Genomic DNA, 24,857 nt, shown 5'->3' on the forward strand with positions numbered 1-24,857 from the left:
AGTGTTATTATATAAGTATTTTTTTCTTTACAAATGCTTGTCATATATTCATTTTGATATAAATCTTTTCGTAAAAGTTGATCTTGTTGGATAAATTGAAAACTTTCAATAAATCTGAGATCTATCTTCTTTTTCTAGGTTTCATTTATTAAAATATCCTTTGAAATCTGATATATTTTCTTCATTGCTGGGTATACACTTAACATGACATTTAGTTTTAGCAAACTTTTTTATGAACAAGTGATTGCCATATCTTGTAAGATTGTGAAAAACGAATGTAATAAGTTTTGTACCTTTAAACTTAGACTGCAAGACCTATGAGCTGGTACTCAATACTTTCCTGTATATTGACAATGGTCTCTTACCTTTTAACATTTTACGGAAAAGTCACCCTGGCAAAATCAAAAATTTTTTCTACTTTCAAAATCGTTCTTATCACCTTTACCAAATATAATACATTTTGCTTAATGCTTGTTTTTTCGCAACAAACAAATCAATTTTACACTTATCTCTTCTAACAAAAACCTCTCTTTACACTATTTCTCGCTCATTTATACCGAATACCTTTCCTGAAATATCCTTAAAAAACCGTCATAAACACCGCTAACACATATTCACAACCACATGTTCTTTGGTATTCACTGGTAAAAAACTATTGAAACTATAAATTCCATAACGTTGTTAAATGTTCAAACAGTTTCCGCAACAGAATTACCCTCCTCCTTGATCCTTACGGATTATACAAATAGTAATCAAAATAATTTGAGGGAATGACCGTTCCAGACTACTCAATTGCAATGGCACACCGATTTCTTAGGATCTATTTTCAGCGTCGCAGTTGGTGGTTTAAGCCAGACTAAATCACCGATATGTAATCTTTCGTCCATGTCATTTTGTATTGGAATGTTCTCTTTTACACCAATTGGATAGCTGTATATTTTGCTTATATAATTTTGTCGGCTAAAGCATTATACAAATATACTGCATCTGGTATTGACATACTTGATCGCTCATTTATTCTCGTAATCTTATGGTGGTTTCTTTCCACAAGTCCACTTCCTTCAGGATAGTAAGCAGCTCGTATCTTTCCACCCCCACGGCTCTATCCATCTCCACTGCCTTTATCAGATTAGCTTTTACCCCTTCTGAATCCATCATCGTGTTTACCGCTTACTTTACCATCATCACGAATTTCTCTGTTTCTACCACAGCTACCCCCTTCTCTTTTATCTCTGGGAGATGCAACTTAATAAAACAACCGGTTGTGTATTTCTCCATTCAACACCACTAAAAATTGCTTCATAATCTTTCTTTTTAATTTTAATTTTGTTGACTTTGTCCTTATTCGAAAATGCTGTTCCACAATAATTTGGAGAAAAACTTCGCTTTTCCTGTTGGAGAAGTAGAAACCTTCCTTGTAACTTAATGGAACTTAATCCGAGCATTAAATCAACTGCAAACGGTTTAAAATCCACCAAAATAACTTTATCACGTACTTTATTGCCATCAGTCTCAAGAGTCACGACCACTGATTTAGTTTTCTGATAAATCTTTTCTTCAAATGTTACCATCTTTGAAGAGTTTGGGCATCTACGTTGACTTTTGGCATGGAAATTTTGAGCTAAAATTGTCTTCGAACATCCCGTGTCTACTATTCGTTTAAAATTTTACAGTAATGTAGCTGTTGCTACGATATCGTTAACTTTTAAACAAATAACAGATAATGCGCTGATTTCGCCTTTGTTCAGGAGCACTCGTTTCCCTGCAGCTTCCAATATTTTGATGCAATGTTTCCTTCCTCACCACATTTAAATCATCTAAAGATCTTTGGAGACAACTTCTTTGAATGCAAAAAGTTTTTTGCAATGTGGTTCAAACCTTTGCAGTTGTAACACACGGCAAGAGTTTTTATAAAATAGCGTCTAGTTACAGTGTCAACAGCATTACTGTCAATCACATCAACACGGTTCAAGGCAGCTGTTACTTTGGGTAACATTATATCGATTGGGTCCATTACGGCTCAAAGTATTGATGGTAAACTTCTGGCAAACCCATGACAAACACCAAATGCACAGTGTCTTCTAACAATTTACCAAGATAGGATAATTGTCTTCAGAGCTGTGTAGACATCTACAGAAAATGTCCTGATAGCTTTTCTATCTTTAGGGGTTAACGCATCGTACACTGCATCTCTGAGAAGAATTGGAAATGTTAGATCTTGTGTTTGATTCTGAATTTCAGCAATCACTTTCTTTCATTGCATCCGGTGTGCCATCATACGCATCAAACATATCGAACGAATTTATATTTATTTCCATGGCCTGGTTAGCTGGCAGATTTTTAGCAAATAAATTGATAAATCACAATAAGCTTTTCTTCTTTCTGCTACGGATTTACTATGCAATATATGGTTTTAGTATCTTTCTCTAACATCTCAAAAAGCTGTGAAAATGTGCAACATTTTCATAATCAGGCTTTGCAATATAAGTAACAAGTTTGCTAAAATAGAAGTTGTCATCCAACAGTTTATGCAATTAGAAAAGCTAGAAGGTACATGCTTTTGATATTGCTTGGTGTAACTCTCTTCCGGATTTGACATTACACAAGTTAATAGTTTTTATGATGGATTCGAAATCAGCGCAAACAATTAAAAATACTCTAGTCATCATTATAAAATTTTTAAACACTTGGTATTTATGCCATAACAGCTTTATTTATCTTACAATACTCTTTAGGTTTATCCTGTGATTCTTGTGAATTAGGTGAATTTAAACGTTTTAGACAGAAAAACTGTTTACAAATCTTATTTGTTGTTTATGATGATATTAGCTTGCTCATGTCAGTAATTAAACAATATTGATCTTTCTTTGTAACATTATAAACTTCAGAAATGAGTAATAAATTGGCTCATAAGTCGCTACCATATTTTTCACTTGCTCTAAGAACTCCTTCCGATCCAACCTCATAATCGTATACATTATTTGAAACGTTTGGGTAATTTTTTTCAAACTTATCTTAGATTTAATCTAAACAAGATAATCTATGCCAATCATATTTATTTCATTCTTATGGCTTTAATAATAGTATCAACATGTTTACTGTTATGCTCTATAGGATATATAGATCTTAATGCAGACCACAGGAAACATAATTCATCCTCATTCTTAATGGTAATTACAGCCTTTTTATAAGTCAATATTTTAGGAAATGGTGTGTATGAACTACCTCTAAGTGGAACATATATTGCAGTGTGATTTTTTAAAGATACTATTGAGTGTAACTACCAGCCACCGCCATTTCCGAAAAAATTCTTAATTTGATAATACGATTAATCATGGTGTTATACAACTCAGTATATCAGTAGCTCTCAAATTTGGTTCTATATTAGAATGAAAATCAGCATTTATTACGTAATTATAATTTTTATCAAACTCAGATGCTTTCATTATACATTTTAGACCCATCTTTATCTGTGTTTTTGTGTTATTAAAAAGACAATATTTCACTGTTGATCTTGCTTATTTGCAAAAAGGTTGAAGTTCGCTATATATATATCATTAATTCTTTGTGCTGTATCAACGACAGAGTTTTTTTGTTTGTTTGGTTATTTTCTTATAACTTTCTTTTGCTTATCTTGCTTTTTATATATTTTTTGACCCTTGCTTTTGAGCAATAGTAAGTTATGGTTAACATCTTTATTCATTTAATAATTTAGTTGTCTAATAAGCAAATCACTTCTCCCAGTCAGTTCGTGTATTTCATGTACCACTGAAAGAGTAATAATGTGTACAGGTTCATATTCAAATACAGTTAAGTTACCTACTTTTTTTTATTTGACGCATTATTCGCATTTGGTGTTAATCTAATCAGCTCAGCCCTTTTAAGTTTTGAATAATCTGTTAGACCTAATCTTTTTATTTTACTTCGCAATTCATTTTTATTGTCGTCATTTTTAATTGTGTAGACTTTATTTTTATCAGCAACGGAAATTCTTAAATTACTTTTATTTAAAAAATTAATAGAAAATTTTACTACTCTGCTATCTGAGACAGTAATTTAATGATAGTATTAATTAAATATTTATTACGACCATTCCAGAAAGATATCTTCCTAGTTTCTTTACCTATAAATTTAGAAGCTTTATACAAGCTAGAAAAAGTAAGTTCTTCTCCAGTTTCTAAAGCTTTGGTATGCAATATTTTTGATTTTTTCTTGCATAACAAAGCCAAGAAGAGAATTTTTTGGTATAATTTTTATCTGTAGAATTTATCAAACGTATCATTAAGTACAATACGGTTTCACATGCTCGACAAGAATATAAAAATTTCTATTGGAGTAAATCGATCATATCTTTTTTAAATAAATCTTAATAAGAGAAAGGAAGGTCAAACGTAACCAACATTTGATCAACCTTTCTCTTATTATTTTCTTTAATTCTTAAAGTTTTACCAATTTTTCTCACAGTGATAATTTTTAGATATACTATTCAATGAAAACACGGTGAATCCATCAGTATAAAAAATCTAAAGTTCTCTCCATCAGATTGACAGTTGACAAATCTATCACTAATATCAGCAGCAAAATATTGACTATTTGGTGGAACAAATTGTGAGAAAAACCACTTGATGTGAATGTCAGTTATAGATTACTTTATTCTTTCTACTTACTTGCTTACAACAAGAACAAAGGTTGTGAAAATTGTTTTAGAAACAGATGGAGCTATATTAACAATCATAAAAGCTCATTCATATTGACAAAAACTTTGATCTAAATGAAACAGCATTGCCATTAATACGACCAATTCTTCGTTTGGTAAAATTAATATCAAAGTCAACAGTAGGATATCTAGTAGACTTTAGTATGACGTAACTCTCAGTCAGATTGCAGGCTTTCTTGTAAGTGTTAAGGTATGTTTAATACCATATACAACTTTATCATAGTATTCGCAACATCCAAAGATGTGTTATATATGTAATTTCAAACTAAATGTACCCTTTGAAGGTAAGGGACCTTGAGTTAGATAGGCTTGTCTCACAGCAAAACCTGTATTAACAGCTATGGTTAATGCTGTTGCTGTATCTAATGCCATAACTGATTTAATCCATGACACCTTGAAAGGTCATCAGTAAATTTTAAGAAACCAAGCATGATTGCACATCTACTAGGATAGTTTGTTGATTCAACCTATTGACTATTTATTTTTGTAACGTTTTCCGGTTTATACAATCTATTCTCATACCTGTTTATTTTATTATAGAAAACATTTTTTTATTTCAAAATATTGCATATTTGTATATTTAATATTGCAAAAATACATTTAGAAAGTATGCACTTGGAAAAATAAACTTATTTCAGAGCCAAACAAGCTTGCAAAAAACTTTTGTTCACCATTAATGCATATGCCCGAAGTTTAATGGGTCCAGATGGTTTCTGTGTTTTAGTCTTTAGATTCACCATACCACCATACAATATAGTTACCTCTCTTAATCTTTGTGATTTATGACTATCAGTATCAGTTACTTGTTTTTCTTTCATCCTTTCTTTTTTCTGTTCTGGTCGCTTTACAACTGCCTTCTGATATCCATACTCTTATTATGTAACTTTTAATATATCATATCTTTTAAAACTAATTTCAGCATTCTTAATTACTTCCGAAGATGAATTAAATTTTTTAAAAATGTCTCGACAAACTTTCATGTATTTATATGTGAAAGAAACTTTTTTTATCGTTTGAAACGTTATATTCATGTTAGTGCAAAGGAGCAATTTTATTACTTAAGGTGAGTTTTCACTCATCCGTTTTAGCTACGGGAAAGGGAAAGGGATGGGAAAATTAATCACGTGAGCATGCGCAGTGAGTAATTTTCAAAATTAAGTTCCAAACTGCGCATGCTCACATAATTAATTTTCCCATCCCTTTCCCTTTCCCGTAGCTAAAACGGATGAGTGAAAACTCACCTTAATACCAAAAGTATTGTCAGCGTCATTAGATGTCAACTTTTTAAAATATGTTGCTGCTAATGGACCAACTACATTCTTATCTACTTCGGATCTGTCGAGCGTGCGAGGCTTTACATTCATTTTAGGAGTGCTGAATACGTTTGAAGAAAAAGTATCATTAACCAAAATAAAAGGTCTGATATCATTATGTTGTCTAAAAGTAATGGTTTTCATTAAAGTCTTATTTTGCTCAATTGGTGTTTTTTCAAATTCAGCAATACATTCGTTTATTGATACTTAATGGTTAATGATTTGCTTATACTGTTTAGTGAAAAAGTCTACAGCATTGTGTTGTCCTAGAATTTCATCCATAAACTTACATTTCACATCTTGCTTCACTTAGAGATATTCTGAGAACTTTAACTGAGTTTTTTTTTCAACATTCTCAATCTTTGGTAAAAATATTTTTTTCGTTAAAGATAATTAAAACGTATAAATACACTTTATGTTACGTAAAACAAATTATGCATGTTGATTCACCGAGTTTTCTCTGGCACACTCAATGTAAAGTTATTCCAGTCTCTATAATTGCGCATAAAATTATTTACAGTGCACATAGCATTTTCTCTACCTTTATTAACGAGAAACGCTTTTTCATCTTTATCTATTCTATTTTGCGTATTCTGCACTCTTACGAAAATCGGTTTTTCAAAAAACCAAATTTGGTTTTACGGCTTGTCCCAATAAACGAACCAAATTTGAATATCTAGAAAACCAATTTGAATATCCAGATAATCAAACTAAGTTGGTTTTCTAGAAAACCAACGCTATTTGGTTTTCTGGATAATCAAAATTGGTTCGTTTATTGGGACAAGCCGTAAAACCAAAAATTGGTTTTTCGGCAATAACGATAAAAGTAAAATTTATGTCAAGATGCTTAACACGAAACGCAATTTTCAATGCATTTATGATTATTTTACAAAACTTAACTTCATGAGTTATGTTTTGCAGAATAGAAATATTCGGTCAGAGATTACAATTTAATACAAAAACTAAAGTTTATTAATTTATTACCATATTTATATATATTTTTGATACGTATACGTATATAAATATATTTATATACATCATATAAATAAATGGTTTTATATATAAATCGTATTCTATATAGAAATATTTATGTACTCTGGAACATATTAATATACTACTATATCATTTGAAAAAGAAAAAAGTTATCTATAAAAACAACTAAAAGTTTGTAAGCGAGTTCAAAAAATAAACTTGATTTAAAAATCGATTTTGAAACAAATTAATAATATTAGTATATTATTGAGTTTTATAATTTATATTACAAGTTCATACAACTGGCAATGTTTTGAATGTTGTCAGGAAGTTTACTATTTAGTTCGAATACGTAATGTTCTAGAAAAGATAAGGTTTTTTGGAGTTTCTTTGGATATGCGATATCAAAAATATAAAGACCCAAGCCACAAGTTATATCAGGAACGGAATTGCTTATTGTCACCCCGTCAACTACAAGACTTATTCGTGTTGGATTTATAGCATCTCCCTCAACTTTTAGAGCTGGGGTAGGATAGATTGGATCCTAATTAAAAAAGAGAAGCACAGTATTAACAAATATTGAAAATTGCATTAGTTAACTTAATTAATATATATATTTGTAACATTTATATTTGTTTATTTTAATTATTTGCATATATACATATATACATACATATATATATATATATATACATATATATATATATATATATATATATATATATATATATATATATATATATATATATATATATGCAAATAATTAAAATAAAAAAATATAAATGTTAAATATATTAAAATGCATATAAAACAATAAAGTTGACTTTAATTGTTTGAGTTTTTAAATAATAAAAAGTAAACTGAATTTTTATTCAAATTAATGAATACTAAAACGATTTAGATGATAATGATAAACATTCATTTAAATGAATATACTGATCAACAAAACTTACTAGCGTCATAGTGAATAAAAGTGTTTCTTCGTCACAAAAAATGCTTGGAAGTATTAATGCATGAAGGTTTTTCATTGTTGCTAAAAATAGAAAAATAATTTACAAAATTTGAGTAACAATTAAATAATTTTAATGTTAAATTAACAACTATTACCATCACTAATCTCATCTTGTATATCATTGCACAATGTTTTCCATCTAGCTAACAAAGGTTTCTTTAAATCTATCAACTTCTTTATTCCCTCCTTCATTCTACCCAATAATAACAAGCAGTTATTATCAATATCTTTATTTGTAATAGCTCTTGCTGCTGCAAAAAGCTAAAATTAAAACAAAGAAAATGACATCACAAAGCCACTAAATAAAGAAAAAAAAAATTTACTCCCACCCTAACATTGCAGGGGCAATTCTAGAAAAATTTGGGAAGCGGTACCCCAGAGCAGCATGAATAAAAGCACAGACTAATAAAAAATTGAATTAACACAGAAATATTATTCTTGATTTTCCCACACCAAAGAAGAAAAAAAAATCAAACTAATAGTCTTATTTAGTTTTATTATAATTTTAATTTTGTTATGTATTTTATGTATAATTTATGTTTATTTAAAGAATATTTCTTTATAAAAGTAATAACAAATGAAATTTGCTATTTCAGGATTTGTGTTAAATGGGATGATTATTGCTCATATCATGAGCGTTGCGGTTTTAAGACAACAGTAACATATAGATATAAAATAAGTAATAAACCACTTACAACTTTTTCATAGTAAAGTGCTGGGAATTTATTAAGGACATCCAAAGTTTTTTCATTTTGGCATGTATATTTTAATGCCTCAATTGGCAAGACAATCTGGTGAGCCAAAAATTCTTTATCAGGTCGCAGTTTTTGACACTCATCAACCATACTTTTTATAACATCTTGAGTTATACCATCATCCACATTCTATAATATAATAATTAAAATATGGTAAGTAATTTTTTCATATAAACATGTATTATATATGCTGCGAAATCATGATTACCTTATCACTTAAATGATGGCAGTGACGTTTTGCTGAGTACAGATTAGTAGACTCATTTAGCAAATCAGAGTTACGCTTACGACCAGAATTAATTCTGGAGTACTTTATCTTAAACTGTGCAACTTGCTCATCATTTAGAAGAGGGCGTCTTGCTCGCTTAAATTTTGCCTTCAACAAATACACAAGAAGTTCCTGACAATAGAATAAAAGAAAAACTTCTGTAGCTATATAATTTTGTAACATCATTGATATTATTAGTTTTAATTATACAGTTAAATACTCAGAGCCATTGCAGTGATGAGGTTTTAGTGAAGGATACCTTAGGAAAAGCTCATTTGCTATTTCATAGAAGTTACTTGTACTTGGAAATCTATAAAGCATTCTTTTTGGTGATAAAATATTTATAGCAATAAAATATTTCATTTCAATTTTCATTTCAATTTTCATTTCATTTCAATTTTCATTTCAATTTCAATTCACTTTGGTGATAAAATATTTATAGCAATAAAATATTTCATTTCAATTTTTATTATTATTGAAGAGATAATTATATGTTAAGAAATATAAAATAGCAACATTTCGCCAACTTTGATACTGATGATAAATAATGCTTACTTTTAAAATTTGAAAATTATATTATTTTGACTTAAAATTTAAACAGTAATCAAAATACTTACAACCCATACTGTTGCTTCATGATATCAAAAAGAAAATCCATTATGTACTCCTTTAGTTTTGATCTTTTTGGAAGACTAAAGTTAATTTCTTTTCTTTCCACAGCAGCAAGTAGAAGAGGGGGCAATGTCAGTTTATCTGACAGAATACTAAAAATAAAGTTCAAGACATTAAATTAAAGACCTTAGTGCTAAAAAGAAAATATATTTCAATCAATATTGTTATATGTTCCTTTTTTTTTGAAAATTATTAAAAATTTAATTAAATTATAATTCATTTATTAGTTATTTAAATATTATATTTACTGATTTTTATTTATTGATTTAAATTTTTAAAACAAAAAGTCTATCCAAAAAAACGATTACAATGTTTTCTCTCAACTTTTTTTTTGTGACTTAAGTACTTTTAGCACTAAAGTCTTTAATTATGCACAAACTTTTTATGTTATAAAGCCCTAATAGTGTAAAAGTATGTGTGCACACACAAAATCTTGGCTAAATATATTGTATCAATTTATTTATTTTTTTGTTTAATAATATAACATTTTAAATAAGATAACATTTAAGGGAAAATAAACAGTTATAAATGTTTACAAATAAACAAAACATAACTTACTAAGGTTCAGAAATGGTTGGTGCCTCATTAATGTCACAAACAGGTGGCACTGTAAAGCTTACTCTACAAGAGTTTAATGTAGGCGATGAAGATCTTGCACATATAACATTCTTTGATGCTAATTCTTTCTTAAAAATGATTCTGTCTTTAGTTGGAGGAATTAGTTCCTTTAACATGAAATCGTCTATATCGTTGATAACCAAACCATCAATATCTTCTTCTGTATAACAATATTATAATATTAAAAAAAAACCTTACTGAATGGAATGTTCAACATGTTTAAATTGAAATGAAAGGCTTGAAAAATGTGAATAAATGTTTAACATTTAATATGTTTAACATTTCTAAGTATATATCAAGGTACATTTTTATATTTCTGCTATGCTATATTTTTATCATAAAATAGATCAAGAATTAGTACAATGCCTTATATTGTACCAATTCTTGTATAAACCAATTTATATTATATGAAAATCAGATAAAACACTTTTAATTGAAACCAGTGAAAATCTAAAAATAAAATTTTTTTGAGTTTTAATCAGGTAAACAAACAACTGAAATGCATACAAATGTAATATTATTTTATTGCTAAACTACGTAAAGTAACTAAAAGTTGTCCATCAGACATTAAATATCCATCCAAGGGTTCATGAAATACTTCTTGTTCAGAAAGAATAACAACCCAAGACGATGTTTCAATCAAATTATAGGCATGTGAATAAAAAAGAAATTTTTCACAAGAACACAGTTTACCACACAAGAACCATAAACCATTAATTTTAAGGATATACTTGAGTGACATAAAAATAGGAGTACCATCATCTAGAATGTTAAAAACAATAAAGTCACCACTTTGGTAGGAACAATGATTCACTGAAACATTTGTCACTTTCCACATTTGAGTGTTTTGATCAAGTAAAAAGTTATGTGTAAGTTCTATTTGAAGACCTTCAGGTAATGAAGGTAATGATATAATAATACCATTTCTTTGATTATGTTGCTCACTTTTCATAAAATCAACAGAATTTAATTCACAACATTGGCGCATTTGATGGCGCTTTGACAATGTATAAGTGATGTTTTTAAAATTAGAAACAACTTGAGAAAGACACTTAAAGTAGTTGTGCTTGGCTTCAAATCGCATGCACCATAAATGTCGCAAAGGTCCAAAAAGTTCAATTTGTCTGGGATAATGCACCATGTAGTGCATTTTAGGAATAAAATTATTTGGCCATATATCCACAAAAGAATTAACAAATGATGCAATCATATGAGCTAAATATCCTAGAGAATCTCTTTTAATAATTGGTGAAAATATGATATCAGCTATATTTCTTAGTTCAAGATATACCAACCAGTAGGCAGGGCAAACATCATTAAAACTGGATATGTAACCAAATATTATAATTGGCAGACATCTAAAAAAACACCACAACTCAGATGCTTTTCCAATTATACGACCCTTCTTAGACAAAACTGATGCACTTAGAGGCACTGGTTTACTTTTTTTATCATTAAATCCAAATGAAAAATTACATATTTCAAAATTAAGCTGTTTAAGAGAAATAACGTTATGTGATATCAATTTTTGGATAACTAGTTTCAAAACCATAGGAACTATTCCTTCTAAGAAATCATGGTGGATGTCAGGTGGAAAACTTTCCAAAACTTTAAAAAATGGCAGATTATCCAAGCAGCATGATTGATTTATTCCATAAACAGATTTGTTAACAGGAAATTTATTTATAGCATTTAACTGTTGATTGTAGTTATCATCTGTTCTTAAATAACAGTCAGTGTGATATTCTTTTAGCTTCATTGTTTTAAAATGAACCATACAGGTTCTACAAACCCTACCCGAACTAAAACAACAGCGAAAACCTGCTAGTGCATGAGCTGCTAAGTTGTCAGCTGAAACTGTTGCAAGACTAACTTTAAGTGATTGAGTAATATTGTTAGTTTTTAAAATAATCCCATTGTTGCTCAACTCTGTAAGTTCATCAATTAATGGCTTCATAATTTCAGAATAAGACGTTTTCTTAAGAATATTAGAACGAACCAATGCAGCTAAATGAACTTGAGACATTTGGGAGCGAAAGCGTGGATGCAAATTTCCAATAGTGTAATAAATACCAATAATTTTGTGTTTGCCTCTCTTGGAACCTAAAGGATTAACAGATTCAAACTCATCTATGAACAAATGAATACGAATTACAGTTGCGTGAATAGAAAACAAAGGATGTTTTTTAAAAATCTCTCCATCATGGAAATCGCTTAGATTGTCTTTATTGGTGTCTGGAATTGTTATTTTATTTAAATAATTACCAAATTCATTAAAAACCTCTTCATTTGAAAGTATTTTTTCAAGATTACATTTCAAACTTATATAAAAAAATTTATGAACTTTGTTATTTGAATCAATAATTTTAATTTCAATCGGCTCGACCATAGAAAGAGTTTTTTTACAAAACTTAACAAGTTGATATTCACTCATAAAATGAGAAAAGACATCACACAGATGGTCACTATCTAAAATACTTTTAAGTGTAGTATCTATTGGCATTGGTAAGCACTTCTCGATGACATCGTTGTATGATGTCAAAAAGGTTTGAAAAAGTTCTTTAAAATCTGATACAAATTCAATGTGAGCTTGGCTTGAAACTAAATGTTTTTCTCTCAACTTTAGAAACATTAATCCAACACAATATTTTAATTCAGACACAATCTTTAAAAAAAGAGAGTGACTATCAACTACTACTTCAGAAGTGTCACAACTAAAAATTAATTCTGCTTTATTAACCACAGACTTGCTATACTCATTATCTTTTTGTTTTAAACTATAGTTCTTATGAAAGCGGTTGACATGTTTTCGAAAGCTACTTATGTTATGAAATGTTTTTTTGCAACTTGTATAACAGCATTCTACATTAAAGTTAAAATCATGACTGTGGTAAACCGTTAAATGTCTCAGCAACTTAGAGAGGTTTATGGTTGAATGGTGGCAAATAGAGCAAAAAAATGTATTTTCCATGTCGCAAAATATGATTTCAGGATTATAGAATACCTTTAAAAGCACCCCTATATTTAGTTAGCCCAATTGAATCTAACCAACTGCAACAATCCAATGAATCCCATTGTTTAATGTTTGCCTAAAAAATAGTTAAAAAACTAAATTTTAATCTAACTTTTAATTTCAATTTTTATAATTATATAATATATGCAAATTATATATATATATATATATATATATATATATATATATATATATATATATATATATTTATTTATTGGCTATATCATCAAACACTAAAATAGTTAAACTTCTTTATGATTTTTTTTTTTTTTTTTTTTGAAACGTTGAAAGCATATTATGATATATTGCTAAGCAATAATTTTTAAAATGAAAACGATAGAAATATAATTTATATAAAAACAAAAAATACTTACAGGTAAAAAGATATTTGATGCCATTAGTTTAATAAAATAATCGAACGACTTGTCTTTGAGTAAAATTAAATATAGAACACAGAACTCTTCAGCAATTCAAAAGCTAACGAAGAAATGACAGAAATGAAGTGGCGCGCCTGTTCAAAACTAATATGGAGGCAATAAGCAAACAACCAATCAAATTTATAGATGATAGATGAAATTCTGGAAAACCAAAATAAAAAATATTCAAGCGTTAATTTTTTAAAAAACCAGTAGTTTTTCAAATTTGAATTGTTGAAAAACCAATTTATTATCGTTTCTCTTGCAAAAAACCAAATCATTTTTTAGATATGCCGTAAAACCTTTGGGTTTTCTGTGAAACCGATCGATTTTCTAGATAACCAATAAAGAACCAATTTTCTTAAGAGTGTGTTTTATATCTTCCCTCACCTCTCTTATATTGTCAACTCACTTTGAATAATAGAAAACTTTTTATTTCAAACAAAGTTAACACTACGTGCTTTTGAAATAATATCCTTAATAGAGTTCAACTATGTCTCTCCTTTTTTTTTTTTTTTTCCTTTTACGTATTTTAAGCTTTTTCTTAACCTTTTTGTTAAGAAATAGCCCACCACTATTTAAAAATCCCAACCCTAAAGTTGTTGCTGCAATAGCTACTACTTTTAGTGCTTCAACAATAATGGATAATAATCCAACATCAGAAATACCTAATTTCAGAGATAGACCTGTAAAAGTTGTGTTAGTGTTGCTAATTCCATATGAGGTTCTATAACATTTCTTACTCAACTTTCCTCAAATAGATTGCTCTTATTCTAGTAAACGCTGAATCTCATTAATAATTTGTAATCAAAATCCAGAAGAGCAACTTTATCATTATCTTTGTCTTATTGCGGAACAGTTGGAAGTGTCGGATAAATTTTCTCAGATTCTTAAGTTCTCATCTTAATAAATGTAAGTAGATTTATTAATAATACAAAATACAATTAGTTTTACCCTTTTCAATAACTTTATCAGTATCTGAATTATTATTAATGTAATAACAATATAATCAAGCCTTCCAAGTTATCTCTCACTTTGTATAACTAGTTTTCCTTTTAAAGCATATTTTGTAAAAATAAACAACAGCTTTTTTGACATCGACGCAACAAAATGTATGAATAAGTCCTTTACTTTTCCAGCTGATAAAATAGTAATTTTGAGTATAAATCTTTCATTACAGTAGTGATATCTGTCAACAGATCGTTTATGATCAGGCAAATAGTGGTCAGATCTATCGCTCAGCATATAAGTGCATAAAGTACACTCACTGCTCCGCAAATTGCGCTAAAAGCATTTTGATCAATGAATCTGTTACACAAATTCTGAATGGTTGATATTGTCTCAGCTTGATAACTTTAAGTTTCTCTTTATGTAATCTCTATCTACTTCGGGCATTTTCTTTAGTCACTCCTCGAAATATTTTACCTAAATCTCTTTCAATGTGATAAGATTGTTTCAGGAATTTTACATCCTCACTCTTGATCACATCTTCCCTATTTATGTCACTTTTAATGGTCTTGATGCTTTTCTTAGAAACAGAAAACAGGAAACTGCTCTCCTCTCAAAAGTGGTTAATCTGCTTCTTTTAACTGCTTGTGAAAGATCCAGCGTTTTAGGTATTTTTAGGTTGTGTTACTTCTTGACTATCGTAGTGAGAATTAGTGACCCATTAAAGTAGAACTGCCTCCGCATCCTTATGGCTTTTACCGAGTCCTCAAATTCTGTTACTGGTTGCTTCGTCTAATATTTGTTTGTTTGAGGCATTTTCTTATATTGAAAAGCTAATAATTTAGAAAATCTAAAAAAGCTACAGTTTGCACAAAGCTGGATGCATTATCTCTTAAAGTTTTTCTTTATTTTCATTGGGTAAATATTTTTATTTAAAACTCCATGTAATAAAAGCAAAATGATCTAACAAATATTTTTTATTCTAAAAGGTTTGTCGCTAATAAAAAAAAAACTTGATAACAGATCAAACAACTATGATAAATTTTTAAACAGTAATTTATTTATGACATAACTTTCTCGGCATAGTTATACAGAGTAAACTTTTGCCTGAAAACTCTAGTGAAGGAAGAGTTCAGTATGAGTTTTATTTCAGAATTTAATTAATTTCAAGAGCGCATAACGCTTATTGCTTGACATGAAAATTTGTGTCATTTAGTTAACTTAAAGTAGCGTGTCTTTTACTAAAGCTAAATTCCTGCTGTTTACTGATTATAACATTTTTTAAAAAAACATACTGGGACCTTGTTACAAGTATGAGTCTAACTATTTACTGTTTAAATTACCGAAAACCAAAATACATCCCTTTTTCGAACCTCGAGAAAGAATCTTTCTATTCGGGAAATTCTTTTACGAATTTAAGGGGGTACTTGTCGAGAAAAAATAAAACAGTCAATACATTCAATTTCGATGTAATATTTGTTAAAAAACATGTGTATTAATAAAACATAATGAGTAAACATAACAAAAAGTATAAGTATTTTCTAAAGTATGCTGAGCCAGCAAAAAATAAGCAATTTTAACAACGTTTTTAAACAAGTATTTCTCATGAAGTACTTAGAATTTACAACTAAAATTTTGCAAAAAGGTAAATAATATGTTAATGGAGATATTTGACCATAGTCACAATCAAACCTTTTACAAAATCCAATTGGCTGCATTTTAATCAATGATTTTTAATCTTTAGGTAAAATTTATACCGCCGATAACAATATCTCAACAACAGCCAACTTTAAATACCTTTTTTTGTTCAAATCCATTCAAAGTAATCTGATGAACAATCGGTTAAAGTTTTAGCCAAAATCTCCAAGTAGTTCAAAAAATATTTGTTCAAAATTTAGAAATCTGTTTACAGAGAATACGCAAAAAAATAACAAATAAAACAATTTTAACTATAAATATCTTTAAAAATTTCCAGACGCATATGAATGATCTTTACTAAGTCCCTTTTCTTTTACTTCTCAATTTTTTCCTTCTTGATTTTGTTACTTCTTTTTCCTTCCTTTCCATATATATAATACGGTTTTTTAATTGCACCGAGAAGGAAATATTTTTCTGTTGCTAAAGGCTTCTTTTTGAGATCACATTTATAAATTGAAGTTTTCTGTAACTTAATTACCAATAAACATAGTAAAACTATACATTTTTAAAATCGAAATAGATTCGATTTTTCAAATTTGAAGAAAAATAAAATATTTAAAATTTTTGAAATGTTTTTGGGCTAGTACCATCTTAAATGAGATGCTAACATTGGGAATAGCTTTGATTTTTTTTATTGAGATTTTTTCGTTTTTTAAAATATCTTTTCTCGAGTTTCTCGTACCACGGGAATGTTAAAAGAGCTTCTTGCTAATCAGGAATATGAACTGAAATTTATCAAAAAATTAGCATCTAATAAACCCACATAATTGCATTTGGAACATAACTCTAGCAATATCTTTAGAAATTATTCTTGTTAGTTACTGTCGTTTCACCCACTGCCTTTTTTACATTGTAGAAGACGACATTAATTGCAATCATTATATATAGTTTACTCTAAAGGATTTGTATAGATTTCAAAATTGCCAATAAGACAATCTTAATTTAATACCATTAATTAAGATTCATTTTCATGAAAGAGGTTTTATACTAAACGGAATATTTTTATTCAAGGGTTTGATCTAAATTAGCTTTATTATCTGTTGGTAAAGAGAATCTTGATAAAAACGAGTTTATAGAACAATAAGTTTCCTGATTGACGAGATAAGTATTGAGCTCAGTCTGTAAATTACGGTCATAGATATCTTTGGTAGTCAGCATTGCTGTATTTTTTTATTCAAAATGTATCTGATAACCTGTAAGTTAGTATTAAAGGTCTTTTTGTATCATTTAGCATAGTTATACCTCTTTTTTACTATTCTACAAAATTTAAATTTAGGGCACTTATACTTATATTGACCAATGCAAGAAGTAGCTGCCTTTTTTTCGTTTAAATATTAAAATATATTTAGTAGCAGAATCAATAGTTAACATAAAACTTTTAACTTGGATATATTTTGCGCTTTATACTAAACTGTCGCTAGAAATAATCAGCAAAGTTCAAGCAATCAAGCAATTGGTTTTGAGTTATTGATCATGAAATACACTTTCTTGTTACACAATTACTGAAAGACAATTTTTACCAAGACATTAGTCATTTGCCAAAAGCTGCAAGTGTATTTTTTAAAAATTGAAATTAAAGAGAAAAATAATCGTTCAACTCCTATTCAGCGTGTGCCGACAAGGTGGAACGCAAATTTTAGGCAGCTGAAATCAGTTCTGGACTTTGCTCGGAATGATCATACCCAATAGTTGTTTTGTTTACCAGCTAAAATATTAAAATATTGTTGGAATTTCTGAGACCTCAAGATTGCTAGTGTTATCTGAAGAAGAACATGCAAGGGTAATTGTTCTGAAAGTGCCCTATTGCAAAAAGTACAAAAAACATTTCAAAAAGGTCCTTCGTTTTTTGAGGTTAAGCAAAGATAAAAGCATTTTTTCGACTCCGTTTAAATCTAGTGTTTAGCTAGCAGTAGGTACAAGGGGAAAATTCAGTTCTTAAGATAAGATTGATTCTAAACTAATAGAAAATTTTGCATTCATATTGATGGAGAAAAAGTGAAGAGCAGTGAATGAGTTGAAGTTTGAACAAATCCATTCTAAGTGTATTAGGTTCTTATTATTGTGTTAAAGGAGAGATTGATTTAATGAAATTACTTCATATAAAGTGCAAAGGCAGGTGAATATCTGTCCCTCATGTTTGGACAAAAATTATTTGATTGTTGTTAATCGAATGAGACATTTATTAAAATAATCTGGTTCTTTAGATTTGATGAGGTTTCTGAAGATTTTATTTTGATTAATGAGCTAATTACCTAGTCCAACGAAATAGCAAATTTATCATTTGTTTAAAGGAACAACTTTAAGTTGCGCAACAGCTCTTTTTAACATAACAACACTTATTTGAACCTGATAGAAAATCGCCCAAATAAATGATTTGCTTTTCTTATTGGGATCTTATCCAGTTTTAAACAAATGTTAAAAAGTTGTTTAAACATGACTGGTACCTAATCCAGTCAATTAATCTATTAAATATTGCAGATTTTCTCTTTAGCATGGCAAAATCTTTTTTGCAACTAATATTGGTTTTAAAAAAATAATCTATTATGAGCCTAAGAATTCAAGACTCAATTTAACAGCTTTGTTGCAATTAGGACTCACAACTAAGGAAGTCCTCATGCTTACGCTTTACAGATGTCACCTTAGCCACTGTTAATATCATTTTGTTAAGCTATAAGAGTGTTAACAGAGAAATGCTGCTTAGCCTTGAACTATGAGCTATTCAAATTTTAAATTCAGTAAGACTCTACGTTTTACGCCTCGCTGCAGAGTGAAATAGTTCTGAAATAAAAGAGGAAAAGTTAGTCGAATTTCATGTTTTCATTTCAATTCGTTAAAAATGCCTTAAATTTCCAATATCAAATTGTTATTTATGCGATGGTATAGACTGAAACGGCATTGGCTGCCATAAACTTTTTAATTTACTCAATATCGATAAATAACGAAACTCTAACCTAGTATGAAAAACTTTAAATAATACTTTCTTAAAGAATATCTAATTACTTTAGAAGCAAAATAACTTTTGATTTAAATTTCAATTTTACCTCGTTAAAATTTTAATCAAGCTTAAAATGGTAAAATAATAATAACGAGTTCAAGCTTAGTTTTAAACGAGAAATGATTATGTTCCTTGTATAAAAACAAGAGTCCTGAAAACCAAGAGCTATATTAAAGTACATATTGTTATCTAAAAAAAAAAATAGAATTGGTATGTTTAAAAAACAACATTAAGTGTAAATAACGGCTGCATAAAAAAGTTTTCATGATCTGAACTTGACTTTTGGCACAAGTGAGCATAATTAATTGCTGTTTAGCGAGATAAAAATCATCTTTAAGTATTTTTAGTTTTAGAGTACAACATTTTTAGTTTTAGAGTACAACTTTATTTTTATATTTTTTCAAAACACTTATAATGCTACATGTCTACTTGATGTTTTCTTTAGCCAATATCTGTTGACGAAACCAAAAAATGATTGGAGAGATATTATATATAAAAAATTGGCAGATCTGTTTTAATGTAGTACAGAAACATTTACCAGACTTATGTTTTACTTATATCAAGAACAAGTCATGAAGACTTGTTGCCATTTTCTAATAAGTAAATAATAGTTTATGGATTTAGAATTATTTTTGAAATTAATTTAACTAAAAAAAAGATTAATGATCTTCATTTTTAAGAAATGCTTAATAATTAAGCATTTTCGGAGACTCTTCAAATGTTTTACTATGTTTTACTCCGCTTTTTATAAATTGCCAAACTAAACTTGAAAATAAAAAATAAAGGGAATCCATCATTGCATAATCAAAATAATCTGGGTTTAAACAGAAAGATTATTCGATATCAAATAACACACAATAATGTTTCATTTTTTTCTGAAAAAAATTTTTTCATAAAAACTAAGTATTCAAAAACACTGTACAATGATATTATTGCAATTAATCTGTCACAACTTAATTAACTTTTAATCATATTTCTATTTTACATTTGGAAACTTTTATTTAAAGACAATGAATAATTTCCCAAAATGTTTGATAAATAAACAAACACAATATTCTAAGAAAGAAATTTTCAATTAAAGGAGAAAATTTTTCAAAAGTTTAATCAAAAACGTGTATTTTTAAATATACCACAGGTTTTATGCTAGCGAGTGTAGTATCTTAAAAAATTTTGTTGTTTCTCGAAAATTTCTGTTTAACTAAAAGAGATACTTGAACATTGCTTCTCAGGTTCAACTGTTACTTTAAATGCATTATGATCCTCCTTCTTTTATAACAGCCAAGATATACTGATTATAGAGAAAGTCTTCAGTCTTTCCACCTTTATCTGGGTGATGTTTCAAGCATAGCTTTTTATATGCCGTATTGATCTCATTATTTGATGCATCGCATTCAAGATTAAAATATCTGAATGCATTTTCCAATGCTTCATCTTTAGGTAATCCAAATACCCATTCAGTTAACTTTTCTGACAGAAGACTTGCAACAGAAGCAGAGAGAGCACTACCCAAGTTTCCACCTATAAACATTCCAACAGGACCAAATAATAATCCGATTCCAGCTCCAACAATCCCACCTGCTACACTAGCAGCAGTTGTGATTGTCGGTTCAATAACAATTTTACAGCACCTAGAGCCAGATATTTCTTCTCTCCACCAGCGAAGTATACGTTTGATGACATCATAAGATAGAAATAAAACGGAGAGAGCAACAGTCGCCTGTGTGCTTCCAGCATATTTCAAACGAGGTATAAGATTGTTAGTTTCAGTTTTCGGATTAAAGTTTTGATAAACTCTTTGATATTCGTTTTGTTACGTGAAGACCCATTGATGTAGCTACGCAACTCTTTCATTAACATGTGAATTGTCAACTCATCTTCAGCTACTTTTGTTTCATCAGCCAACTGATTAGAATAATCACGAAACATCAACTCTGAGTCTATTGAGTCCTTTAGTGTTCGCCAAGATGGTGAAGTTATATGTTTGAATTCTACTTACTCTTGATCTAAGTAAAACATAATTCTGGAAAACGTTTCTTACTCATTAAACAGATCTGCCAGTTTATTATATATAACGTCTCTCCAATCATTTTTTAAATCCATACTAAAATAATTCCTAAAAACAAAACACCAAATTGACATGAAGCGTAATAAACAAATTGAAAAAAAAAAGCTATAAACTAAGCTGAATGTTACACTCTTTAATCATGAGTGAAATCACATGGTTTTTAACATTGCATAACAGCAACCTTTAAGTTGTTTTATACATTTACCAAATCATTTCTTCTTCAAAATTTTGATGAGCATGGATATCTGTATTGGTATCAGAAGACCCAAACATGTTGATAAACATGTTCGGGTCTTCTGATTGTTCCACTGCTATGCGTGGTATCATTATTCCTTTAACGTCTCTTGATTCATCTACCAGACGTTTAGCATGATCATTAAACTGGAATCTAAAGTCTATTGAGTCCTTTAGGGTTTGCCAAGATGGTGAAACATTTTGTTTATAAAGAACTTGCTCTTGATCTAAGTAAAACAGTAAGTCCATATCTAGCTAAGGTTGCAGCACGCTAGTGAAGAGAACACCTAAATTTCAAAACTTAAGAAGTTGTATAAAAAAAAAACAGTTGATATATATTAAAATCAACCTTAAAAACTCATTTTCAAAGAGATATTTCAAACATAGGTGCAGTAAAAAGAACTTTCTTCTATTGTAACAAACAGGAGAGGTGCAATTTGTACAAGCTACTTTTAACTGAATATAGTTATTGTACCAAATCTTTTCGTGTGTAGTAGAAAACAAAGAGATTTTAACAAGGTTTTTGCTTTTTATTTTTAAATGTTTTCTTTTTGTGCTCAAAATTGAGCTAGGTATTTTTTAGGAAAGTATTGCATAAGCTTTGAGAATGACAACAAATTGTTTATATATCAGTAATGTTTTTGGGCAGATATCCAGAGTAATTTAAAGACTCATGTATGGGAAAAAGTCGACTTACCAGACATTAATGATAAAATTAAACTAGATCGTTACAAAACCTATTTATGCTAGCAGAAAATTACTCGATATATCAAAGCTTGTCTACTTACAGAACACAGAGAAGTACGGTTTTATCAAACCTTAGTTAGAAGTTCGGTTAAATTTTTTACTTAAGTGTACACTGTCGGTATGCGTCAAACGTTGAATGTTCAAACTAAAATCTATGCAAAATGTTTTTCCACATGGAAATGAAATATGAAATATTATTAATCATGAATTCTTAACATGAAAGTATAATTGTTACTGGAGGTCTTTTTAAAATATTGCTAAATGATTTCAAAAGTAATAAAACTAGCTAATTACAACTAGAGAGTCATTACAAAAGCAGCCAAACAACATAACATTTTGAAGCTAAAGTAAAAGTATTATTATGGTTTAAGAATGTCATTTTTCATAACTGTCTTATATAATCAGTATTGAATTACCTTTTCAAGAATATCATTTCAAAAGTTTCCTGATTGATTTACAGTAAGCGTTAAACGTTTTTAACTACCGTGGATAATATTGCGGTATTCAATTGCTCATTCTGTTCAAACATTATTCCAACATCTAAATTTTAAAGAATTTTTGAAAGGTTCATCTGGAAACAGTCAGCAGGAACATTTAAGGATAGTTGAATAAATTGGAAAACTCATCCTTCTACTAAAAATTCCAGTAATTTATTCTCTAATGATAAACCTAACTAATTGAAATACTTTATTTGATCAGAAAATGTTTAAAGAGATTCTTATCAATATTGATTTTCGATGGTCAGATGAAATGTCTCACATAGGTGAATGTATTGGGTTGCACCCAAGACAGCTGAAAAAGTTAACATTCCCATGCGTAATCTGGTGTTAAATATTAGTATATTCAAGCGTTAAAAACTATTTAAAATTGTATCAACCTCTTAAAGCAATAATAGTTCGTACATTTATTGAGTGATGGTATTTTGTATCAAAAAATAATTCAAAATTTATAAGGATAAAAAATAAAGCATTTAAAAGCAGATTTTGAAATTAAAACTATTAACATTATTTATGTGAGTAATTCATGGATTTGAAAGCTAAAAAGTAATTTGTAGCTTTAAATTAAAAAAAAGTATGTATTTAAGTTCAGTAAAATAATATGACAGTTGGGTGGAGCATTTAAATACAAATCATTCAACAAAGAAAAAGAAAAATAACTAGCAATAGTAGATGTATAATGTATGATTGCGAACAGTCTTTTTAGATGAGGCAAACATAACTCGATACCTCTCTAAGATACCTCTTAGGGGTAACTCCTCTGAGTTAACTCTGAGATAACCTCTAAGTTACCCCTGAGAGGATGCTTAGAAGGTTGCCTATTGGGATGGGGGCGAAGCTCCTTCTCTTCCAACCATGATCAATTCAACCAGGACCTCTGATGGGTAACTCATATGAGTTACTTCTGAGCTAACCTCTGAGTTAGTTCTGAGGGGTACCAGTAATAGCCTCTGAGGTAGCGAGCGAACGGATTGTCGAGCAGCAAGTGGGTGGCGCCCTGCAAACAACTGGCAACCAAATAGCATCCTCACAAGCGAGCGGCAAGCGGGTGGCGTCCTCGCAAGCAAGTGAATGTAAAACAGGGTTAGACCAAGTTGCGCACTTGCCGAACACACGGACATCGAAAACGTAAGGACCAGCGACTGGAAAGTTGAGTGAGCGGCTGTGGGCACTCGGCCTCGTTAACTCAAGGGTACCTGATTAACTCAACTGTGCCTCTTAAGTAGCGGACACACCCTCGAACTTTACTAAAGCGTCTAGCACAACGAACACATTAACATCGACGGAGAAGGCTACAGATGCTGTAAGAATATGTTTATGGTAGTACCATTACCTTTGTTTCCAATCTTAAATCATGAGCTATGTAAGTGTTGATCGCAAGTGCTACGCAAGTCGATAGCGAGGAATGACGCTTACCAAACATTAAAGGTTTTGTTTTGGATATCGGCTCACCAGAAACCATGTTCTTCTAGAGGGAGACTATGCGGTGCTAACTGCCATCTCCTTAACAGTAGGCTGGCTAGTTAATAGTCTAGGTAGAGAACCGCCAACTACTCCAGCTATAGCCACACCTGGACCTGGACACAAGCCTCCAGCCTGAACTGAAAGAAAAATGAGTCATGTTCAGGCACATAGGCAGGCCGTGCTGGCTCGCTGGGAAGGGTGCTGACGCATTGCCTGGCATACTCGGCTCTATTATAGCCTTGATCTTCCGGGTCGCAGCCAACTTTGTAGGTTTCCTTGCCGAGAGTTTCTGGCTAGCTCTTGTTAATCGAGCAGGGCTTATAATTACGACAGTACATAAAATCAACAGCAAAAGGAGTGTTATAGAGAAGAAAAAGTAAGGCATATCAAGGAAATGGTTATCATTGGGGAACAATGTAACAAAGACCCACTAGAAAACCTCAAGATATACAT

At 29.7% G+C, this 24,857-nt stretch overlaps 2 protein-coding genes and 1 long non-coding RNA gene across 7 annotated transcripts in view; 1 reads left to right on the forward strand and 2 right to left on the reverse strand.

The window, feature by feature from the left end:
* Positions 1 to 24,857, forward strand: part of LOC149881436 (uncharacterized) — a 44,450-nt gene that overhangs the window by 8,770 nt on the left and 10,823 nt on the right. Inside the window, exon 3 of one of the 4 annotated variants that reach the window (XR_016445356.1) lies at positions 3,716 to 5,651. The exons of the other annotated variants lie outside the window; for them this stretch is intronic. This is a non-coding gene — a long non-coding RNA (uncharacterized LOC149881436). Of the gene's footprint in view, positions 1 to 3,715; positions 5,652 to 24,857 lie in introns of those variants that run through there. 4 annotated transcript variants of the gene reach the window in all.
* On the reverse strand, positions 7,135 to 14,117 carry LOC149881437 (sterile alpha motif domain-containing protein 3-like). 2 transcript variants are annotated; one of them, XM_090067838.1, is made up of 10 exons: positions 13,715 to 14,117; positions 13,332 to 13,416; positions 10,268 to 10,487; positions 9,655 to 9,801; positions 9,248 to 9,347; positions 8,978 to 9,169; positions 8,710 to 8,898; positions 8,110 to 8,275; positions 7,956 to 8,035; positions 7,135 to 7,546 (listed from the first exon to the last, which is right to left on the reverse strand). In XM_090067838.1, exons 1-10 carry the CDS (start codon positions 13,736 to 13,738, stop codon positions 7,289 to 7,291), a joined length of 1,461 nt encoding a protein of 486 aa, XP_089923964.1. In that variant the 5' UTR covers positions 13,739 to 14,117; the 3' UTR covers positions 7,135 to 7,288. The 2 variants fall into 2 exon arrangements, with proteins under 2 accessions (XP_089923964.1, XP_089923963.1); XM_090067837.1 differs by lacking the exons at positions 7,135 to 7,546; positions 7,956 to 8,035; positions 8,110 to 8,275; ... (3 more) ...; positions 9,655 to 9,801; positions 10,268 to 10,487 and having other exon boundaries at positions 10,509 to 13,416; positions 13,715 to 13,760.
* LOC149881438 (uncharacterized) lies at positions 20,650 to 21,945 on the reverse strand. Its single transcript, XM_090069098.1, has 3 exons — positions 21,668 to 21,945; positions 21,436 to 21,510; positions 20,650 to 21,190 (listed from the first exon to the last, which is right to left on the reverse strand). Exons 1-3 carry the CDS (start codon positions 21,943 to 21,945, stop codon positions 20,650 to 20,652), a joined length of 894 nt encoding a protein of 297 aa, XP_089925224.1.

The sequence above is a fragment of the Hydra viridissima genome, unplaced genomic scaffold (assembly GCF_058129835.1).
Source record: "Hydra viridissima isolate aposymbiotic clone 2 unplaced genomic scaffold, HvirCarnegie_v1 scaffold_12, whole genome shotgun sequence".
NCBI lineage: Eukaryota > Metazoa > Cnidaria > Hydrozoa > Anthoathecata > Hydridae > Hydra > Hydra viridissima.